Here is a 20782-nt window from a genome sequence, read left to right as displayed (position 1 = left end):
CTTCTGTAAATTGTTGGGAATTCACGAAAGGTGTATAGCTGCACATAATGCAACGACATATACCATGGGTGCCCTTTTGAAACTTTCTTTAATAATTGGGCCGCTAATTTGGTCTGTCATTGACCCTCACCTTTTGTGTTTATTAAAATTCTCTCTCTCTCTCTGTATCGGCTGGCTTCAATGTGAGTGACAGCATTCTGCTCTTTCACAAGGAGCATTTCGGCACACAAAGTAGTTTTGTTCACTGACAGTAACTACTGTGGCAGTGTGTGCTTTTTGAGACCAAAAACAAATTTGGCTTTTGCCAATGTTTGTTATAATGGCGAGGGCCTGGCAGCTCCCACACCAATAAGGTTTTACAAAAACCATGCCAACAAAACAATTCACACATTGACAAAACTAAAAAGCTGAACACCAATTTCATGCCTACTGGCGTTGCCAATGCTGGTTTATTTTTGTTTCCCATAATCTTATTGCAACTGGTTACACTGATTTTCCATTATAAATATTTTCGGGAAATACTAGCATACATCATTACATGTTACTAAATGATGCTACAAAGAAATGGTACCTGAAATTTTACAGTAGTTTAGCTAAAAAAAATTTTGCCGGCTTTCATTTTTTTTATGAACATTTTATTTTGAAAGCACAGAATCATCAATCTTGCTTTCAAGCTTCTGCAACTATTTGTATCAAATCAGAGAGCATTCCGGGAGCATTATACATATGTACAAGACTGGCCCTCAGGCCTCAAGGGTAGAGAGGTACTCCCACAACAAAAAGTATCCAACACAACAACAAAATATATAAAGAATAATGAATAGGCACAGTTCTCAAAATGAGGAATGAGGACGTGCTACTACCACTATTGGGAGCACAACCTCTTTGTTAATTTACCATCACACACTCTAATAGTGTCATGCTTTATCATCTGGTCACCCTGGCTCCTAAAGGCCAGGGTGGGCTCAACCGTGTTCCAGGGAACTCTCATGAGAAATGGCCAGAGGGGGGGTTTAAAGATGAAAAAACACCATCCACTCCTGGTATCCCTTTAATAAGGAGGGAGGGTAGTTATTAAAAAGAAAGGATAGGGAATTCCCATGATACAATGGTCCTATGACCCTATATCTGCCAACATGTTTCAGCCAGTGACTGGCCCTATGGGTCCATGGCTTTCATCAGGGCACAAATGTGTATAATATCCCTCCCTGAAGGTATCAGAAAAAAGTTGTTTATTTAAAAATTCTCTGAACAACACACATACTTAACGCTTAATGGATATACTGATCCTTGAGGAGGCGTTCCCATTTCTAGATTGTTCAACCAAATTGTGGTGGACTAACCGCCTCTCACGAGTGCAGAGAGGAGGGGTGGTCTTGTAGTCAAACAGTCTTCAAAGATCCCGACCCCGCTCTGCTACCAAATCGGTTCTGCAACTCCGGCGTGAGCATTATACATAGCCTCACATTGCTTAACTTTGAAAACGTATGTATACATTTTTATACTGGAACCACTGTCAGTAGTGACGTCAGAGCTTACAAAATGTACTTAGAGCACTCACCCTAATAATAAAGGCTTTTATTTAATGAACCATAAATACAAGTTTGAACAGTATTAACATATGGACACAAATATTAGCTTAATTGCAGACAGTGCCCTTCCCTGGTCCATAATGTGGTACTGCAAACTGGCAGCCAAAGGGTTTGTGCTGCAGGGGGTTGGGCCTACTTGGCCCAAGGACAAAATACACATGAAAATCTGTTGCCCTTGACCCCAAACAATATGTCCTGGGCATCAGACCATAGGAATTCCACATCCCTGTATACTCAAATGTATTCGTTTTTATCAAGCAAACAAATAGACACGACTGTTCATGATAATGGATCACCCCTGTTTGACACCGACCACATCTACTATGCCAGGCTGTCATTCCTTTCTATACAGTAGGAACACGTGGCAATCCTGCAGTAAGACCAAAGTTGTAGTTCTCCATATCCCACCCTCGTCCCTTTAATCCAACAGTCCCAGCCATTTACCCCACACCAGTTTATATTTGGCCGGACAACCCCTTGTCTCATATACAGGTTGTTCTTGTGCAGCGCACTAGTCCAGTCCTCCCCCCCCACTGGGTGATTGTAGGGGGGGTTGGGTCCTTCCATCTGGTCACTTTGACCCTCTTGGCCACCTTAGTTGCCGTGCCCAGAAATGTTTTGTCTGCTCTGGAGCCTTCAATGCCATCCAAGACCCCCAGAGGTAGAACTTGGGGTGCGAGTGGAACCTCCCATCCCAGAACCCTACTCAATTCACCAACCACCTCCGCCCAGTATTTCGATACAATAGCACAGGACCAGGTCATGTGATAGAAGTCTGCGGATTCTTCCATACATCGTATGTACCTTGGGGTTGGAAGACATCCTGCTCGCTCTAGCCTGACTGGGGTGAGGTATGCAGAATGAAGATAGTAGATTTGGATCAATCTCAGCAGAGTTGAGATAGAGATTACCCAGGGGGGGCCATAAAGGCATCTCTCCAATTCATTCTGGCATTCCTCCCGGTCCCTAGCATTGAGCACTTTTATCCTGGTTCCCCTCATAGAACCGGGGTTCTCACCCTGTACGCGATCAGGGTGATCAGAGGGGTGAGATGGGGCCTTCTTCCGCCCCAGATGTGCCGAGGCGGTCTTCAATCCATCTGAGGCACCCGCTGCAGCCACTATGATTCACACTTGCACCTAGGCCAGCTCGTCCGGTGGGAGCTGGCCACCAGATCTGGGTTTTTGGTGGGACAACAGGTAAAGGGGGGTAACGCCACCCGACCGCCCCGCTGCTCCTACCGTCTCATCATGTCCGGATATCCCCACCGCCACAAGACAGGTGTTGTCCGACATCGGCTTCAGCCGTCCCTGCTGCTCCTCACCTGCAGGGACAGTGATTCAGGAGTGTCAAGGCTCTGGGCGGACTGCTGCTTCTCCAGCCCCCTCATTGCGAAACCTACAGTGGTGAGGCCCATCACCTCTTCTCTTCTGGGGGCCGAAGTTTCGGGTGGCAGGTTCTGCACCTACTGGTCAGTTTTCCTTCAGGGCTCTTCGTCCACCCAGCTCCTCCTTGGGCCTTGCCGCTCCGCTGCGGAGGGGGCCCTCGCTGTCTCCAGACCACGGCAGTTCTCAGCTGTGACGTCCTTTCTCCGAAGGCAGGCGGGCGGCCGCCCGGTGCCACAGCTCCCCCCGCCATTTACTCTCTGATTTCTCGCTACGTGTCCGAGGGTCAGGCGACCAGGTTGACTTGTGTCACCGATATTCAGAGCGGGCGGGATAGGCTCCGGTCAGACTTCGTTCTATCGCTCCCGATAGGCCAGGTGCGGCTCGCACTGTCTCCAGGCCAGAGTTCACCACAGCCTGGGCACTGCCATTTTGCGCCTGGGCCCCGTTGTCTCTCCGCTTCGGCCGCCTGGCTACTCGGTCGCAACGGTGGCTCGGGACAACCCAGTACCGTGCCAGGGCACTCAAGGAGACAACACCAGCTCCTTGTCTTTGGGTTGGGTGTGAGCAGATGACGGAGGGGTCCGGAGCACTCTCAAGGTGCGACCCCTATCTTGACACTCGTGGCCACCAGTGCCCTACTAGTTGAAGGAAAAATTTGACTATCCCAAAGTTGGGAGTGAATTTATCCCTACACTATTATATGCGTACAATGCTGTCCTAATAGCTAGGACAGCAAACAGTTTACAGAAATCTCTTGATGCCTTTGGAGTTTTTATGGAATCTCTGGACGTAAAAGTGAACCATAAAAAATTATATATTTTGGTGTGCAGTCCCAAGAGAACTAAGTCCAAAATATTTGAGGTACAGGGCATGGTGGTCGAGAAAGTTCCAAGCTTCCCCTACTTGGGAATAGTTTTTAATTACTCACAAAACACAAAGAATGCCAGGGTCTCAAAATGCTCTAACTAATTTAACACTCATCAAGTAGTGTAAAAAGAAAGATATATAAATGTGTGTATGTGTTATAGAGAGAAAAGAGAATAGACCCATCAGCCCACCCATTGGCGGAATCTCATCATCTGGGGTTTTTTTAGAGACTGGTACCATCCAGATGTCCCACTCAATGGTATTGTGGGTTTACTGGTATGGAGTCTACCAGTGAGAGAAAGAAGAAGATGTCCCAGCTGGTGGGTCAGAAGTTGCAGTGCATAAGGAGTGTAGTAACATAAAAGGAATAGTGATTAAAATTGCCTGATGTGATGCCAGAAACAACATTTTAATAAGGTGGTCATCATAACGACAAGGTTAAAAGCAAACAAAGTGGTGATAGGATGACAACAAATATTACTATCAGAAAGAGGTCTATGTGGTCAACATGTTTCAGCTGTCTTGGGATCTTCTACTGCCACTAAGAGCTATAGAGACCACCAGAGCTATGTAGGCTCTTTTCTGTTTTGCTACCCATCTGGGTCATAAACCTGTTAAAGAGATGATTAACTTATATAAAGCAAAATGCCTTATGATTGCCTCTTACGGGGCAGGAGTCGGGCTACAGTAATTGCTCCAAGCTCGAGGTGGTAGAGAAGGCTTTTATCAAAAGGCTTTTATCAGTACCCAAAGGTTTATCTACGTCCTTCTGCCACCACGAATTGGGCTTAGGACACATTGAAGACAAGCTTCATTTGGCTCCCTTACTGCTATGGGCAAAGATCTGGCTTACCCCAGAATTAGAATTTACAAAGTCCATTATTCTAGATCGTCTTTTATCCAAAATGTATTTTATTCCCTGGTTCAGTTATCTTAAACGTACATTTCAGGAATTGGACCTAGCTTATTTTTATCTCAATACTTCTAATCTACCCCAGCAAGCAACATCTATTCTTAAAACAGCTTATGAAAATAGAGTGTGTGCAAAGCATTTACAGTTGCTGAATCAGCAGAGTTCTTTAAGTCATCTGACTGAGGGTGAGTTAGTTACGGAACCTTAACCATCTCTTAGTTTATTTACAAACCCCCAACATAGATTTAATCGGTCTAGGTTCTGCTTGTCCTTAATTCATTTTCTGGTCGCCTTCACGCAGCAGAGGATGGGCAAATATTCTTCCATTGTGCCCATGTCATAACATGACAAAATAAAGCACTCTGCGCTTTACTTTGTTTTGTGCCCTGTATAAGACAGAGAGAGAGAGAGAGAGAGTTTTGTTACCTCTATTGAGGGCTCATCTCTTATATTGAAGGTTTTGGGTTTCTCCTTTCTCTGGATTCTCCTGCTATCTGTTACTGTGTCCTCGATTTTATTAAAGGAATGATAACAGTCAGAAAGAGTTATGGATTAGAGGGAGAGTTTGTGTTTTAAATCCGTATTATATATAATTTTGTAATTATTTATTTTTCAGAATATCTTACGGGACAACTGTTTTAACCAAAATGATAATGTATTTTCATATAAATCGTACTAATTGTGAAACTGATGTCTGTTTAACTGCAATTTTTATGATTCATATATGAAATTGAATAAAGCTTGTTTGACTTGACTGGACCCTGGCCCTTACCCGCAGTTTGGAACCAGTCTGTTGAGAATTATTCTCTCCCTTTGGTTTAAATTCATGCTGTTCCAGAATAAAAAGGAATACCTATCCTTATGTCTACTCTCGTTTGTTGTGGATTTGAAGCTTATTGGTGCATCATTCCAAAGTAAACTCAAATCTCTGTTCCGGTCTTTTGTTAACCCCTTTAGCTAACCACTTGTCAAGCAACATTGCAAACTTCTCTGGATCCTTTTCTGTCAAGTCTTACAAGATTAAACCAAGTTTCTAAGAGAAAACCATCCGCTCTCTTGCTGGCTTTAAAAATCTGAAAGTATGGAATTGTCTTCAGCCCAAACCATCCAATCATAGCTTCCTTCGTTGCTCAGAGCTCATTTCATCAGATACAGGCATTCCCCCAATGACTTCTGTACCTTCAAAGGCAAACAAGCCATTAAAGGGGTAGACCTAGAGACACATCAGGCAAAGTCTAGGCTCAACAAGAAATTTACAAACTCACAAAATATCCTGGCTTTCCACATACAATTTACAAGCTCTTTTGGAACATTGGTTGGTCCTGTATTGCTAAAGATGGAATCGCCTTTCCCAGTTGTAGCTGTCTCTGTTGCTCTTTTGTTAGTACGAGTTTTTTTCTTCGGTAAGGCTAGCACCTCTCTCTCTTCCTTTTTTATACCTTTATTTCTACCTCTCCACTCGACCCCTTTTACTTTCCTCACAGGCTCATTCCACCTGTCTCTAAAACCTCTGTTTCTCTTGTTTCTGGCGAGCTGAACTCAAATTTGCCATCTCAAATGCCTTGGCTTTCTCCTCTTCCTCAGCTTTTGGAGTGCCAACAGCAAGCTCAGGATCTCAGTCAGTCATAATCCACCATCATGGTAATATCTCCTGAAATTGGTTCCAGTAGACCAATTGAAATGAGAAATGGGGTCTCGGTGGGGTGGGGGGGATTATCTTCAGTAAACAAATGGACACACTCGGTGTATTTGAGGAAAACCCCTGGGCTAAGGGACTAAGAGAGGCTGAATCACTCCCTTCAATGTTTCAATAATAGCACCCTCTCTAGAGTCCATCACAGTTACTTCCTTATGACATTTTCTCTAAATACTCCTCAACAAAGCAAACAAAAATATCCCTATTGTTGGTTCCAGAAGCCTTGCACATTCTCTCCAAATAGATCGACATCTAATCCCACCAACTTTGTATCTTCCACTGTGTTGTCTAGGTAATGCTGTGCTTAACGTGGACTTCTTGTTCGATTGAAGACAGCTGGAACTTGCAGATCTCACACCGCTTGCCACCAATTGTCAGACGCCGTTCAGGGGCTCTAGGGCAGGTAGGGGCTACTGGGCCCCAATCATGATGGTTAAGGTTGTTTTCAATTGATGTTCTGGGGTTTGTCCTATTATGGTTATGCAAACTGGACCAAGTAAAACCCCTTCTGCACTGGACTCACAGGGCCGCAAGGGCAGGCAATCGACAGGCGTCTCAAGTAGGTGTGGGGTAACAAAAACTCAGAACTCAATAGTAAACCTACAGATATAATACCTCAGTGCCCAACCAAAGGCTTACAGTTTAGGTAAGAAGAATGCACTTTAATCACACACCAGAACTAACAATTCCACAATTCAAATGGATTAATAAACACTGGATTCTTGTCCTTATTACAGTGTTCACCGAGTGCCACACTGATATTCCCATACTCTCTGCCTGCCCCAGAAACCCTATTGGGTATTGTTCCTGATATATTGTGGGCAGAGGCATGAATAGTCACAGGACTTTTACCCCTGCAGTTTAGGCGCACAACTCAGTTTGCACGCTCGATATCAACTTGGACAGAAAGGCTCAAGTCCTCATGCTTAATTTCTCAGTGAGTATCCAAGTCTCTTATTCCAATTGCAGGCCAAACCCTAAATTAATATTGTTATTCATCAATGTGTCCTATGACTCATTTATTCAATCTCATCTATCGGCTCTAAAAGTCATCGACTATGTTTACCACTCTCTGATGCAGACTAATCAGGCTACACTACAAAACAGTGTACGAAAAATGTATTGCTGAGATGCCCAATGTGATCAACTGAGCTATCACCCACTGAGAGAACGTTTCCTGAAATTTGGAGTGGTCAGAGAAGGACTCCTGGTGTTTGTGATCAGAGACTAAAAAAGTTGCTAAATTCTTTAAGAAAATTCAAATTATTAAAGTAAATTAGTTGAACAAGAATGTAATTTATAGTACCAAAACAACATTTTTATTCAAATTGATTTCGTTTCAACTCTTGACATGAACAACATTTGCAAAACGTGTATTATATATGAAATCTCATTATTACAAATTCTGAAAAATAACATGCCACACAATACTAAATGAATGCTTTCCTGAATCTGAACAAGAGTTATTAAAAATAAAAATACAATTTAACAGTTGCCGCTACTTTGGTAATAGAGGTTACAAGAATGGGCAAGTATACACACAGCATCATGAGCAATGTGAACGAACGGATTTAAAGCAGTGCCACAAATAATGGTACACAAATAAGCATAGTCGTGCAATGTTACAAAGTGGAAGCAGATAATCCAGAGCTCTACAAAACATGAACTCAAAGAAAAACAAGTTTGTACTCTAGACTATGGGTGGGCAAAAATACAAGAGTCCGCAGATAAACAAACAAGCACTGTCAAAACCAATCAGTGTGTCCTCGCCTGCCTCTTTGTCAATGTTTGTTTTGCCTTGGTTTAAAAAACAAAACATTGTTTGGAGAGCTGCCCAGCCTTCGCCAACATTATTTTTTTAAAGTGTTATTTGTTTTAAAAAATATACATTGCAACAGAAGTCCCTGAAACAGAAAGGAAATACATTGTGTGAGTGTGCTTGCTCCTTATTAAACAGCAGAACGGTGCCACTCACTGTGAAGTCAGCCAATGGCTGAAGTGGATTGTCCGTTGCTCTATGCTATAGTGGGCAGAAGAATGTGAATGACACACTAGACCCATTAAGAGGGCTGACACATAGCCTATAGAAATACATTATAAGCACGCACACTGAAACTAAAATGAAAAGGTGTTGGGAAATGTCAGAGCTAAATAGAACATAAATAAAACAACGTGAGAACTCTTTTTCAGCAATTACAAACTAAAACAAACAGAAATGCACTCTTTTCTCAATAAAGCAGCTCAGCAGGACAAGGGCATTGGGATCATTTCATCGGTCTCCTATGCAATGGACAGGAGTCGCGCAGAGGTCGTTTTTGGTCACCCAGTAGGCACAGTGGCTGCTTGTGGTGAACCGAAGTCCGTTACCTGCACACAGAGGATGAGGGGCTGCTAATGCAGCAAAAGCACCCCGGCTTGACAGCCAGCACCGCCGCATCATGGAGGCCGCCATCTTGGAATGTACTAAGTGCCCACGTGACAACGAAGGTGCAGGCTACTTTTCTGAAATTCACGTGGGAACTTTAAAGACACATATAAAGTAGCTGCACGGCTTGCGTTTGGAACAGTATAGCGGACGCAGTTATCAAATACAAAAAGGGATTACAGGCGAGCAGTTAGTCCGCGCTCTCACGTGTCCCAGTCCACCCCCCTGAAAACAGTATTGAGTTAGTCCGCCCAGGGGGGCAGAATGGCGGCTGCACGGTGGGCGTGCGGCAGCCGTCGGGCGCTGCTGGGGTGCGGGAGTGGCACCTCGGAGGTCAAGGACAGTTGTTGGAGGCGGCCGCATGGAGGTAACAAGTGGACAGTGAAGTGTTAGTTGCGTTGTTAATCCGTGACCTTTCACACTGCAAAGTTTGAAGAAACGTTTTTGTAAACCATTTGGTATGGTGAAAGCATCGACGGATAGCCCGGTTACTCCTTCTGTGACTCCACCTTTTCAGTTTTGTTTGCTATGGAACTCTGCACGGTGTGTGCACTTGTTGGACTGGACCATGCTCACAATTTCTGTAATATTTGCTCAGGAGTAGCGAAGGCTCAAATGCTGTTGGGAACTTGGGACTGACCTAGTGCTGAATCTGTGTCCACTACTCGGTGTGTTAACTGCCAAATGGCAACAGCGATACTAAACCGAGGCGCCTTATGTACTGGGTCGCCAGGCGCGTTTGCACTGTGTACCGTGTGCTTTAAATGGAAATATAGTAGTGCAGGTACTTACTAATCAGAGTGTCTGTTTGCTCATGAGAAGTAACAAAAACACAGGGAGAGGAGGGTCCTAGGGGAAGTTTACCGACCTCAAAACTGCTATAACCCCTAATTACGTCAATACACCAACACAAGATAGCAGTAAGTCAAAACAACAAAATATGTAACTTAAGTATGTATCTGGATATAAATTTCAAAACAAGTGATAGAGAAGTTCTACCTTGTGGAACATCATCTATGTACGAGTTCCCATCAGTCAACTCACGAGACCGCCCTTCATCATTTGGGGACCGTCACGTTTCAGAAAATCAAGTATCCACAATAGATTGGCAGATGTTATAAGCCTAATCTATATCAAACATAAGAGGTAAGCGTGTCTGTGGATGACTGAGTAGCAGTGCAAAAGAAAAAGTGAGAGTGAATCAGTGAACAAAAAGAAAAGTAATTGTTAAGATTGGGTAGTGACAGGGGAAAAAAGACATTTATTCTGTACCCCTTCAGTCCCAAAGTATAAAAATCAGTGCAATAGTAGTATAACAAAATAACTACTAGGGAGTATCTTAGGTCGACATGTTTCTGCAGACTGTTGGAGCCAGGTGGTCTCCCGCTGCTTCTTCAAGACCATTACATGCTACTGCTTTAAAAAGAGAAATTAATATCACCTTAGACGTGATCTGTTACCATCTTCCTGACTTCATGGTACAATCATCCAAGGTGGGAAAACAGATACATACAGAAGAAACAAAAGAAACACACATGGCACTATTATTATATGCCTGAATCATAAAACTAATACAATTCCATTCACTGGCTGAAATACTGACAGCCACTACTGACAGTTTGAACTTATCATAGCCTTGCCCTGCTCACTCACCTTATTGGCAGGAAGGAATAACCCCACCTCACCTGGCTTCAGCTCAGGTACATGGAGCACCGCTCTGGCGGAGGGATTAAAAATGTATTTACACTGAGGAAATACAACACCATTAGACTGCAGTGATTGATCTGTCTGTAACAACCAACCAGTCAGCACCAAATATTTTCCATAAATCAAAATGTTGTCAAATAATTTCGGTAATTGTCGCCAAATCTGTATTGTGACAATTTGCTAGTTAAAATACAGTCCTCACGAGCGGGATTGTTGGTGTTTAAAACAACTGCTCGTTCACACAACACTCACCGTCCCTTTAAATGACATCATTCATGAGTATATAGCTTGCCATGCTCTACTCAAGTTGTCACTAACATCATGTAAACGAGCACGCTCTCGTTATGTTTAAATTAAAGTTATTAGATCGTAGTAACTCTTAAGCTCAGTTAGACTGGGCTACTCAATCGGCGTCCTCGCGCAACCCCACCCATCGGCGAAGGCATACAAACTGATAGGCCTACTACGCGCTATGTCAGCAAATTGCCAATCGACCATCGAAGAAGACGTACTGAGTGACAAACCCGCTGCATACTAACCTCTCCGTCGGTACCCCGGAAGTCCCTCTGCATACTAACCTCTCCGTCGGTACCCCGGACGTCCCTCTGGGCTGTCTATTGGGGAGGTACCGACGCAAAGAGGAATCACCATTTTGATTGTTTCCGAGGGCGGTGTTGCCACAGCGTGTGACGTCATCAAAGCGAGCCACTCTCGGAGAGCCGGGTAATGTAGTTCCACGGGCCGGCATTGTAGTTTTCGCCGGAGAAAAGTGCTTTATTCGCAACGATGGTAGACTAATTCATGTTACAAGTCATGATGATTAGACCTGATGATTAAACGGTCGTACAGTCGCCACAGGTCATGACTCCAGGGCTATATATATATATATATATATATATATATATATATATATATATATATATATATATATATATACTATATAAAGGGACGGTGAGTGTTGTGTGAACGAGCAGTTGTTTTAAACACCAACAATCCCGCTTGTGAGGACTGTATTTTAACTAGCAAATTGTCACAATACAGATTATTTGGCGACAATTAACGAAATTATTTGACAACATTTTGATTTATGGAAAATATTTGGTGCTGACTGGTTGGTTGTTACAGACCGATCAATCACTGCAGTCTAATGGTGTTGTATTTCCTCAGTGTAAATACATTTTTATTCCCTCCGCCAGAGCGGTGCTCCATGTACCTGAGCTGAATCCAGGTGAGGTGGGGTTATTCCTTCCTGCCAATAAGGTGAGTGAGCAGGGCAAGGCTATGATAAGTTCAAACTGTCAGTAGTGGTTGTCAGTATTTCAGCCAGTGAATGGAATTGTATTAGTTTTATGATTCAGGCATATAATAATAGTGCCATGTGTGTTCCTTTTGTTTCTTCTGTATGTATCTGTTTTCCCACCTTGGATGATTGTCCCATGAAGTCAGGAAGATGGTAACAGATCACGTCTAAGGTGATATTAATTTCTCTTTTTAAAGCAGTAGCATGTAATGGTCCTGAAGAAGCAGCGGGAGACCACCTGGCTCCAACAGTCTGCAGAAACATGTCGACCTAAGATACTCCCTAGTAGTTATTTTGTTATACTACTTTTGCACTGATTTTTATACTTTGGGACTGAAGGGGTACAGAATAAATGTCTTTTTTCCCCTGTCACTACCCAATCTTAACAATTACTTTTCTTTTTGTTCACTGATTCACTCTCACTTTTTCTTTTGCACTGCTACTCAGTCATCCACAGACACGCTTACCTCTTATGTTTGATATAGATTAGGCTTATAACATCTGCCAATCTATTGTGGATACTTGATTTTCTGAAACGTGACGGTCCCCAAATGATGAAGGGCGGTCTCGTGAGTTGACTGATGGGAACTCGTACACTTAGATGATGTTCCACAAGGTAGAACTTCTCTATCACTTGTTTTGAAATTTATATCCAGATACATACTTAAGTTACATATTTTCTTGTTTTGACTTACTGCTATCTTGTGTTGGTGTGCTCATGAGAAGTGCCTGTTTTTCTTTTCCATTAATTGTATTGCAGAAGTACTGAGAAGTGCAAGTCCTCTCCCTTTCATATTAAAGAATCGCAGGTAGTCCGTACCGGACAGTACCTGCCCATTTTAAGCGCTGACTGTATCCTATAACTTTATGCAAATCGTTGGAATTGGCATGTCCTGTTGAAGGAACGGCATCAACAAGCCGCATCAAATATGTAACAAGTATACTGTGGTTAAAGAGATGCTTGTAAATACTCGGCCGTTTGAGTATACTTTTACCCCTTGCATAGAATTCCCAAAACATTCAGTACTGTGTCTGGAAAGCTGCACTAGTACCAGCTTTCGGGCTAGGTGTAAAGAAGCGATGGAGTCAACAAATATATAAAAATATTTATTTAAATGCCATAAAACGACCCACTGGTGCAAGAGCCAAAGCGTCCAGCTCTAGCCAACTCCAATCGTTTCTGCCACAAATCAAACGTAGGCTCTAACATCAGTGAATTCTAAGTTATCAAACATTACATCAGTGAATTCTACATAACATAGTTCAATTCCAATGACATAGATAATTCCATGTTATTCAATAAACATAAGACAGAAAGGATACGATTACCACATGCATGTTTTTTTTATTTTTTTTTATAAAAACGAATCACTCTAGAATATAATCATCAAACTTCTTTGCAACTCTGGTGCTTCTCTTTTGTAACACGAGATTACCCTCATCAGAAGAACCCGGTAGAATACTTCCACGGTAGGTTCAACCTGATGATCCTCGGGATTGTTGTTACTTCCACTGGAACTTTCAGCAACCATACCACAACTAGTGAACCAGGAGCAGGAATACACTTTACTCCATTCTCCTCTAACTACACACCAGCATCCACAGCCTATTCCTGTCCAAACAAACATTCCTACCCAAGTTTGAGTACAACTATACAGCTTTTGTTCCACCAACCCTTATCCTTTAGTAAAACAGCAGAATCAGTCACTCTCTCCACTTTGAAAGGAACAGTGAACTTAGACGAACCCTTACACTTTAATGAGGTTTTGATAACACACACCCAATCACCTACTTCAACATTTCTGCTTTTAGCCTTATGACAGGTGTCATGATAAGATTTCCATAAATGCGAGAATCAGTTATGTTACTTCTGGCTTTAGCAATGCAAGACTCTAAAGTGTCAACTTTGGCACTCTTTCCAAAAATAGGTCTCAAGAACGTTTTGACTTGCCTACTTCTCATCAAAAAGTAAGGAGTCACTCCAGTGTAGGCATTTGGAGTAATACGATAACTCCAAACCTTTTCTTTCAAAAAATCAAAAACCTCAAGTTTGCTCTCTAATGCAGTCTGGATCCCTTCTTTAATGAACCTGTTGGTCCTCTCCACTTGACCATTGGCCCTAGGACCATACAACGGTGCCCTCTCAGAATGAACACTAAATCTTAGAAAAAAAGTAACATTTTTGTAGACACAAATTGCACTCCGTTATCTGACATAAGAATCACAGGTGCTCCTTCAATTCTGAAGATGTTCTAAAAAGAAAATAACTTCATCAGTATTGGGATGTTCAACAAACGTGTAATACATCCATTTTGAATAATTGTCAAGGACAACAATCAAAAATCTACTTTCTCTGCCTAAACAATCATACGGTCCTGAGAAATCAATGGAAACTTTCTCCCAAGGTCCCATAGGAGCATCCTGAACAGACAAAGGCTCAGTGGAAATTTTCCAATGTTTGTTATCCGTAAATTCTACATGACATAGATCAATTTCAATGACATAGATAACTCCATGTTCTTTAATAAACATAAAAATGCAGAGAAAGGATACGATTGCCACACTAGGGTAAGCACCACCAGGGGCGCAACTAAACCCGGATTTCGGGGGGGGGGGGGGGAGGCTTTAACACTGGTGGCGCCATGTGCGACAATGTCTGTTGGCTCCCCTCCACCTCGCCAATGACCACCTCTGCCGCGGATTCCCTCGCTAGCACCCATTAACAGTTCCCCTCAAGTCTCCATACACTGTTTCTCAGATTCATTTCGTTTTTTAGCACCACTCATTCTAGTGTGAGGTGTCTGAGCGCTTTACACCACACACACACAGAGGCAAACATATGTGTTTAATCAGTGTATAGGAAATATTACATCAGACAAGATTACAAGGTGTAGTGGCATGTCCGCGATACTGGTAGCCAATATAGTTTGAGTCCTTATTCTGGAAAAGCATACATTCCGATTTTAAAATGTGGCATCATTTTTAGGGGTTCTCTTTAACAATAAGAATTGTTTTCTACCCAAATGAACCCTTTTGGCAAGATTAGGATAATGAAAGATTGGGCAAAAAAACCATATAGCTCTAATATATATACCTTGCAGTTTGCATGCAGCTCTTTGACAGTTAATGTCTCAATATTCTATATTAGGATTTTGACTTATAAATGACAAGTAACAAAAGGAGCTCTCTAATAGAAGCAGTAAGCCACTGACATGTTTACATTATATGCACTTTATCTGCTTGGTACAAGTTCTTAGCAGCAAGCATTTTAACCCTCTGCGCTACCTTAGGATGAGACAAAACTTCCACAAGACAAACATTCAGTCTCTTTCCAGGAAGACAAGTAATGACAGGAGTTATCTTGACGTTTTAATTGATGCCTGAAAATTGCTGATGGCCAGGAACGTAGTAGCAGGTCCTTTCAAAATGAGAATATACTTGCAAAAATGATGCCCCCACCCAAAGTCAGCGCTCGGTAAAGTGGCACCGATCGTACCGACCTAGAGCTGGCCTTGGAGGGGGGACTGCTAACACTCACAGCCTGGGCCAGTAGCGCTGGTTGAGCCTGGTGTGACAGTTATTATTGGCACCCCCTCCCCATGACCTTCTCTCTGATTTCCCTCACTACCACTCTCCAACACTGCGCATCATCTCTCTATAACCTCTGACAATTTTTTTGATAACGCTTCTTATATTTCGATTACACTCATTTCTGTGATCTACATGGTACACATTCTTTGCAGCAGGAACATTAACCCTCCGCGCTACTTTATGATGAGTCTAAACTGTCACTAGAAAAAATTCGATCTCTCACCAGTAGGAACATTAATCACCAGAGTTATCTTGACATTTTTATTGTTGCTTGAAAACTACTGGATGCACAAGAAAGTTCATGTGCTTTTAAACCAAAAGTAATTTTTAAGTACAGTGCCCTCCACCAAAGTCAGCACCAGGTGATCGCCAAAAAGTCGGCCCTGCTCAAAGCAATGGGGCAGGACAAACATTTCTAGAAATGAGGGTGGAGCTAACCTCATAGCCATTATATGAGGAAAAAGAGTTGACAAAGTGTGCAGTTTAAACATACTGGACAAACCTGATAGTATTTCACACATATCTTTGTAGATTTTACACTGTACCTCATTGCAAGTCCATACAAATGCTTCTGACCTACTGTTGGCTGAAGGTACAGTTTTAGTTTACCCAATGAGATGTAAAGTATTCATGGGTAAGGCAACCCCTATGTACAGGTATTGGAATATTTCACTTAGTAGCAGTGCGCAATTTGAGCCGGTCGGAGCCCGCTGGCACTAATTTTCAGGGTTCCACACACAGTTTCCTCCTCATCAGACTCTGTTATAGAACAAAAGAGAGAGAACCCACAAGTGGAACAGGAGAAAGATGGCAAAATTGTGACCAAGGAATAAAGCAAGGATGTAAAATAACCTGCAAAACCAAAAAAAAGCACAGGGAGTGCCCGGTGGTGGTTGAAAGTGGCACACGTTAGATTTACATTGAGTCAGTCTTGGTATTTGGCTCTCACAACATTTGAAATTGCTGGGTACAGGCTCCTAAGCAAGACTTTGGGCCATGGCATTTATTATTTTACATATTCAGTACTGCTTAGTGGGTTACCACAAGGGCCGGACTGGGAACCAAAACCGTCCCTGGCAAAGTACTCGGCCGGCCCCCGGGGGGGAGGGGAGGTTGGGAGTGCGACCAAGCTCTTTGCCGGGGCCCAAAACTGGCCACACCCTTGCGGCGCACCGGGGGGTTGCCTGGTGCCCACAGCGGCCAGTCCGGCCCTGGTTACCACACGTTACGTATGTGACTGTTAAGTCACAGATTTAGTTCCAAAAATACCATTAATTCATTCTGGGTTAATTGTGTGCAATGAGTTGGCAATATTGCTGCCTGTAAATGCACTGCCATACACCTGTGTTACACTAAATAGAAATACAATAGTTACTGTTACTGTGTCACATTGAGTAGTTCCCATATCGAAAGCATATTAAGTCACATCCATGCAGGAATGCACCAGGCTGTTATTGACAAACTGGCAAGAAAAGTTGGCTTGTAGGGAGTATTATGGGCAGAGGTGCCAGCCCCAATGGTAATGGTCTAGTTAGAATACAGATGTAAAGTTTTTTGTTTAGGAAGATTGGGAAAAATTCCCAGTAGAGATGAAAAGAATCAAAGGCAAGGGAGAGGTCAAGGATGGGTATTCTGGTTCTCCATTTGAATCTTTTGCAGTGTTTGTCATCTCGTGTGGATGTCAGGGCTGCTTTTGTGCCACAGCCATACCAGAATCTGTTTTGGTAATCTGAGCGAAGGTTGCTTTCTCAGCTGAATGTAGATACTTGTCTTGAAGCCGCTCTTTCAGTCTTTTTGGCTAGAAACAGTTGTTATTAACCAGAAGTTACAAGGAGCCTTTCTTTGAATCCCTCTTTGATTTAGGGAGTTCTTTTGGGAATAGACCTTTAGCCAATGAGTTGGTCTTATTTCTGGCTGGATTGACTGCAGAGCTATTGCAGGAAGGTAGGGGCTGCTTTCATGGTTACCCCTACTTTTCTGCTGGTGTCAGTATGTTTTTGTGACTAGTCTGGCTGGGATTCTGTTATTCAGGACCCCAGACACTATACTTCCTCCCTAAATTTGCTATGGTAAGTACTTTGGTACCTCCACAATTGGCTACTGGTGTACCCTTGTAAGTCCCTAGTATATGGTACTAAGGTACCCAGGGCATAGGTACACCAGGGATCTCTCATGGGCTGCAGCATGTATTATGCCACCCATGAAAGACCACTCAAAACTGTGACTACAGGCCTGCGATAGCATCCTGTGTAAGCTGGTGCTAGCATCACTTATGACAGATATAAGTTTCCTTATATATGATGTCACTACACTAAAAACCTATAGGTCACCCCTCAGGCAGGCCTTTCAATCCTGAAGGCAGGGTGCTGGGTTATAAGTGCGAGGTTGCCCTTGCATGAGCAGGACACCCCCCCACAAACCCCTGAGTCAATTCTCCAGTCCCTGTAAGTGTGGTTAGCCATTTTAATACATATAGTGGACATCAGTCATTACGAGATGTCAAACTATATTGTGGCTGCACTTAAACCGGTCATATTGGGATCATACCCCAACACTGATTCCATTGTTGGAACTGCAACAGCGACTTTCCCATTGACTTCTATTGAGTATGCAGCTGTGTTCCCACTCTGCACACAGCCTCAGTGGGGTTCCTGGTTACTTAACTTGGGTGGTTCCTTGGGTCCTCAGTTCTTCCGAGTCTCCTGGGCCAAGTCCCAACTTCGGTTGCAGTTTGCATTCAAATTTCCTAGTATAGTGTTTGGCCTCCCCCTGGAGACAATTGTTTATTGTGCTTACCTACCTCTTGCAATTGGAGCATTGTTTTGTATTTGTATTGATATCTCCGGCTAGGATATATACCAATGTGTTAGTGAGTGTTGTGTAATATACATATTTTTATAACTACACTGTGTGGTTCTTTTTTTGTTTAACCTACACTACATCATTAGATCTAGTAAAATAAGCTGCTTAACAGTCCTGGATTAATCCTAAAGCCTGCTGTCTGCAGCTACCACTTAGAGAGCTTTCTACGGTTGTCTAAGACCACTAAAACCACCATAAGGGATGTTTAGATTAGTGCAAAGTGCTTCACTTAAATGAGTGTACACCATATACTAAGCCAGCCTCCTACACCTAGCAATAAGGATATTCTTGCAGATATGAACAGGACATGGGCCTGCCGATGATCATGCTGGCCTCCAAGTTTTTGCAGCATTGATGAAATACTGTGTGGTCGTGAGGCTAAAGGTTGTGGTTGTTTTCATGACTTGTTTTCTAGTAAACTGTACACCACTGCTTGCGTTGTGATTGAGCAATGGAGAGGGAAGCAGGAGGTCTAAAATGATTTGAAGGGTTGGAAGCAATGCAGGTGTGCCAGGCACACAGCATAGGCAAGGGGTGAGACCTTCTACTACGCAGTAAAGGCATCTGGATGTCCAAAGTCCCTGCCGCTTCAAGTTCTGTGGTTGGAGGAACCTTTTTTCTGTGAATTCTTTTAGCAGGTCTGTTTTTGTGACCTTGAGGTCCATCATCCGATCTCTCATTTCAGATCTCCTGCCTCATGTTAAGGTCTCTTAACCACTGTCTACTCTTTAGGCCACAGTTCAGCTTTCCAGGACATAGGGCAGGTTATACTAAAGTAAGGTACGCATCAGGTCTCATGGTGTTCCTGGCTCCAGTCAGGTTTTCCTGCTACCTACTCCTGGGTTATTCCGCAGAAGAAAAGAAAATTAAACCTCCATGCTGCTCACCATATAAAGGTTGAGCAGTGGTGTTTGCTGTACAGACATGGGCAATTATTGGAAAGCATATATAGCGAGTGCAATGATTTCACACTTAAGCCCAAATATGCATCAGTTTAGTATCCATGCAATGACACATTTAATGGAGTCAACTAAACATGTACGAAATGAACACATACTAAGTGAGCCAGTATTAATTTAGGAAAAATATAATGTTGCGTGATTATGCCCTACTGGAATGGATACATATTCTGACAGGACAACTGTGCACTACCTAACTCCTGGTAGTCACTGGCATCCACTTAATAAGATTTCAATGAATCAAAGTCAGAGTGGGTGCAGATAGGAACTGTGCAAGATTATTGGCAATAATTGAAAACAATGTAATTTTTGAATAAAGCAGAGTGTAATAAAACCACTGCACTGCTTCTGGATAATGACTAAAACCCTGCAACCATTGACATAACTCCATGCATCAGTCTGGAAAAGTTAAGATACTTGTATAGTCTTGCGATTCTTTTTTTTATTTAAAACACCTTAGATAACACATGCTTCAGAGTTTAACTTTTTAGGTCTGGATGCACATCGCATCAGTCACCTGACCATATGTGATCAACAGAAAAAAAAGCTTCAAGAAAACTTGCCCTGCTGCTTCTGCTATACCTGCATTGACTTTAATTAAACATAATGAAAACATATTTTGTATACACTATCAAAAATAATAATATATAGCCTTGTCAATGTTTGTTGCAGAATGATGTGAATGAAAAGTGGACTTCCTTAAAAAGCTGTACAAGGTTTATATTTGGTTTCACATGTGGCTCAAACAGTTACCGTATTGCAAATGAATGAATCCACTTTCTAACCTGTATTATCACAGCATCCATCTGAACTTATGAAATGCTTGACTTCTTCGGCAACCATAGATTTTATCCAGTAGCACTTTGCATTTTGGGATTTTCAGAACCAATTTACAATACAAAAAAACCTGGATGTCCCGGAATGAAGTATTGTGGTGAATGGAAAGTCGGGACTGACTGAAGGTGTCACACAATCCTCAATCCAGCACCCTACCTCTCAGCCCTAATCTTCCTCCTTGTGCCATCTCAAATTCTCAGCCAATTCTTCCCTCTTGCACCAGCCCCGTTGTTTCAGGTGGAATTAAGTAGGCATCTAGTGCTACAGAAAAAGCAGGTATTCTGTGAGTGGCTTTGTAGAAATATGTGTATATTCATGAGTTGTGTAATTTTTATATTTGCAGAGTAAGTGGAGTGCTCCTTTACGTGCCGAGTGATAGTGAATAGTATGAGTGGTGCAAGTGTAGGGTGAAAAATGTGCCAATGTGAGTGTCTGGTGAGCTGAATGAATGCAATGTGAGAGGAGGGCCCATGTAAGTGTCAGGTGAGAGGATGTGTTTTGCAGAGTGAGAGGAGTGAGTGCTGGGTGGTGTAAGCAGTGTAAATGCAGGGTGAGTAGTGTACTTCTGTGTGGTGCAGTGGTAGCGGCAAGAGTGAAGGATGATCTGTGAGAGCGACTGGTGAATGCATGGTGAGAAGAGTTAGT

At 42.7% G+C, this 20782-nt stretch overlaps 2 protein-coding genes across 2 annotated transcripts in view; one reads left to right on the top strand and one right to left on the bottom strand.

The window, feature by feature from the left end:
* Window positions 1-8943, bottom strand: part of MRPS27 (mitochondrial ribosomal protein S27) — a 331096-nt gene extending 322153 nt beyond the window's left edge. The window contains exon 1 of the mRNA XM_078675280.1: window positions 8824-8943. Coding sequence (XP_078531406.1) covers window positions 8824-8908 — 85 coding nt within the window. The 5' untranslated portion in view covers window positions 8909-8943. The remainder of the gene's footprint in view (window positions 1-8823) is intronic.
* A 119-nt stretch (window positions 8944-9062) lies between these two features.
* The window catches only part of PTCD2 (pentatricopeptide repeat domain 2), a 281004-nt gene continuing 269284 nt past the window's right edge, over window positions 9063-20782 (top strand). Inside the window, exon 1 of the mRNA XM_078675279.1 lies at window positions 9063-9248. Coding sequence (XP_078531405.1) covers window positions 9146-9248 — 103 coding nt within the window. The 5' untranslated portion in view covers window positions 9063-9145. The remainder of the gene's footprint in view (window positions 9249-20782) is intronic.

The sequence above is a fragment of the Lissotriton helveticus genome, chromosome 2_1, assembly GCF_964261635.1.
Source record: "Lissotriton helveticus chromosome 2_1, aLisHel1.1, whole genome shotgun sequence".
Lineage (NCBI taxonomy): Eukaryota > Metazoa > Chordata > Amphibia > Caudata > Salamandridae > Lissotriton > Lissotriton helveticus.
This window is presented reverse-complemented; position numbering and strand designations above follow the sequence as displayed.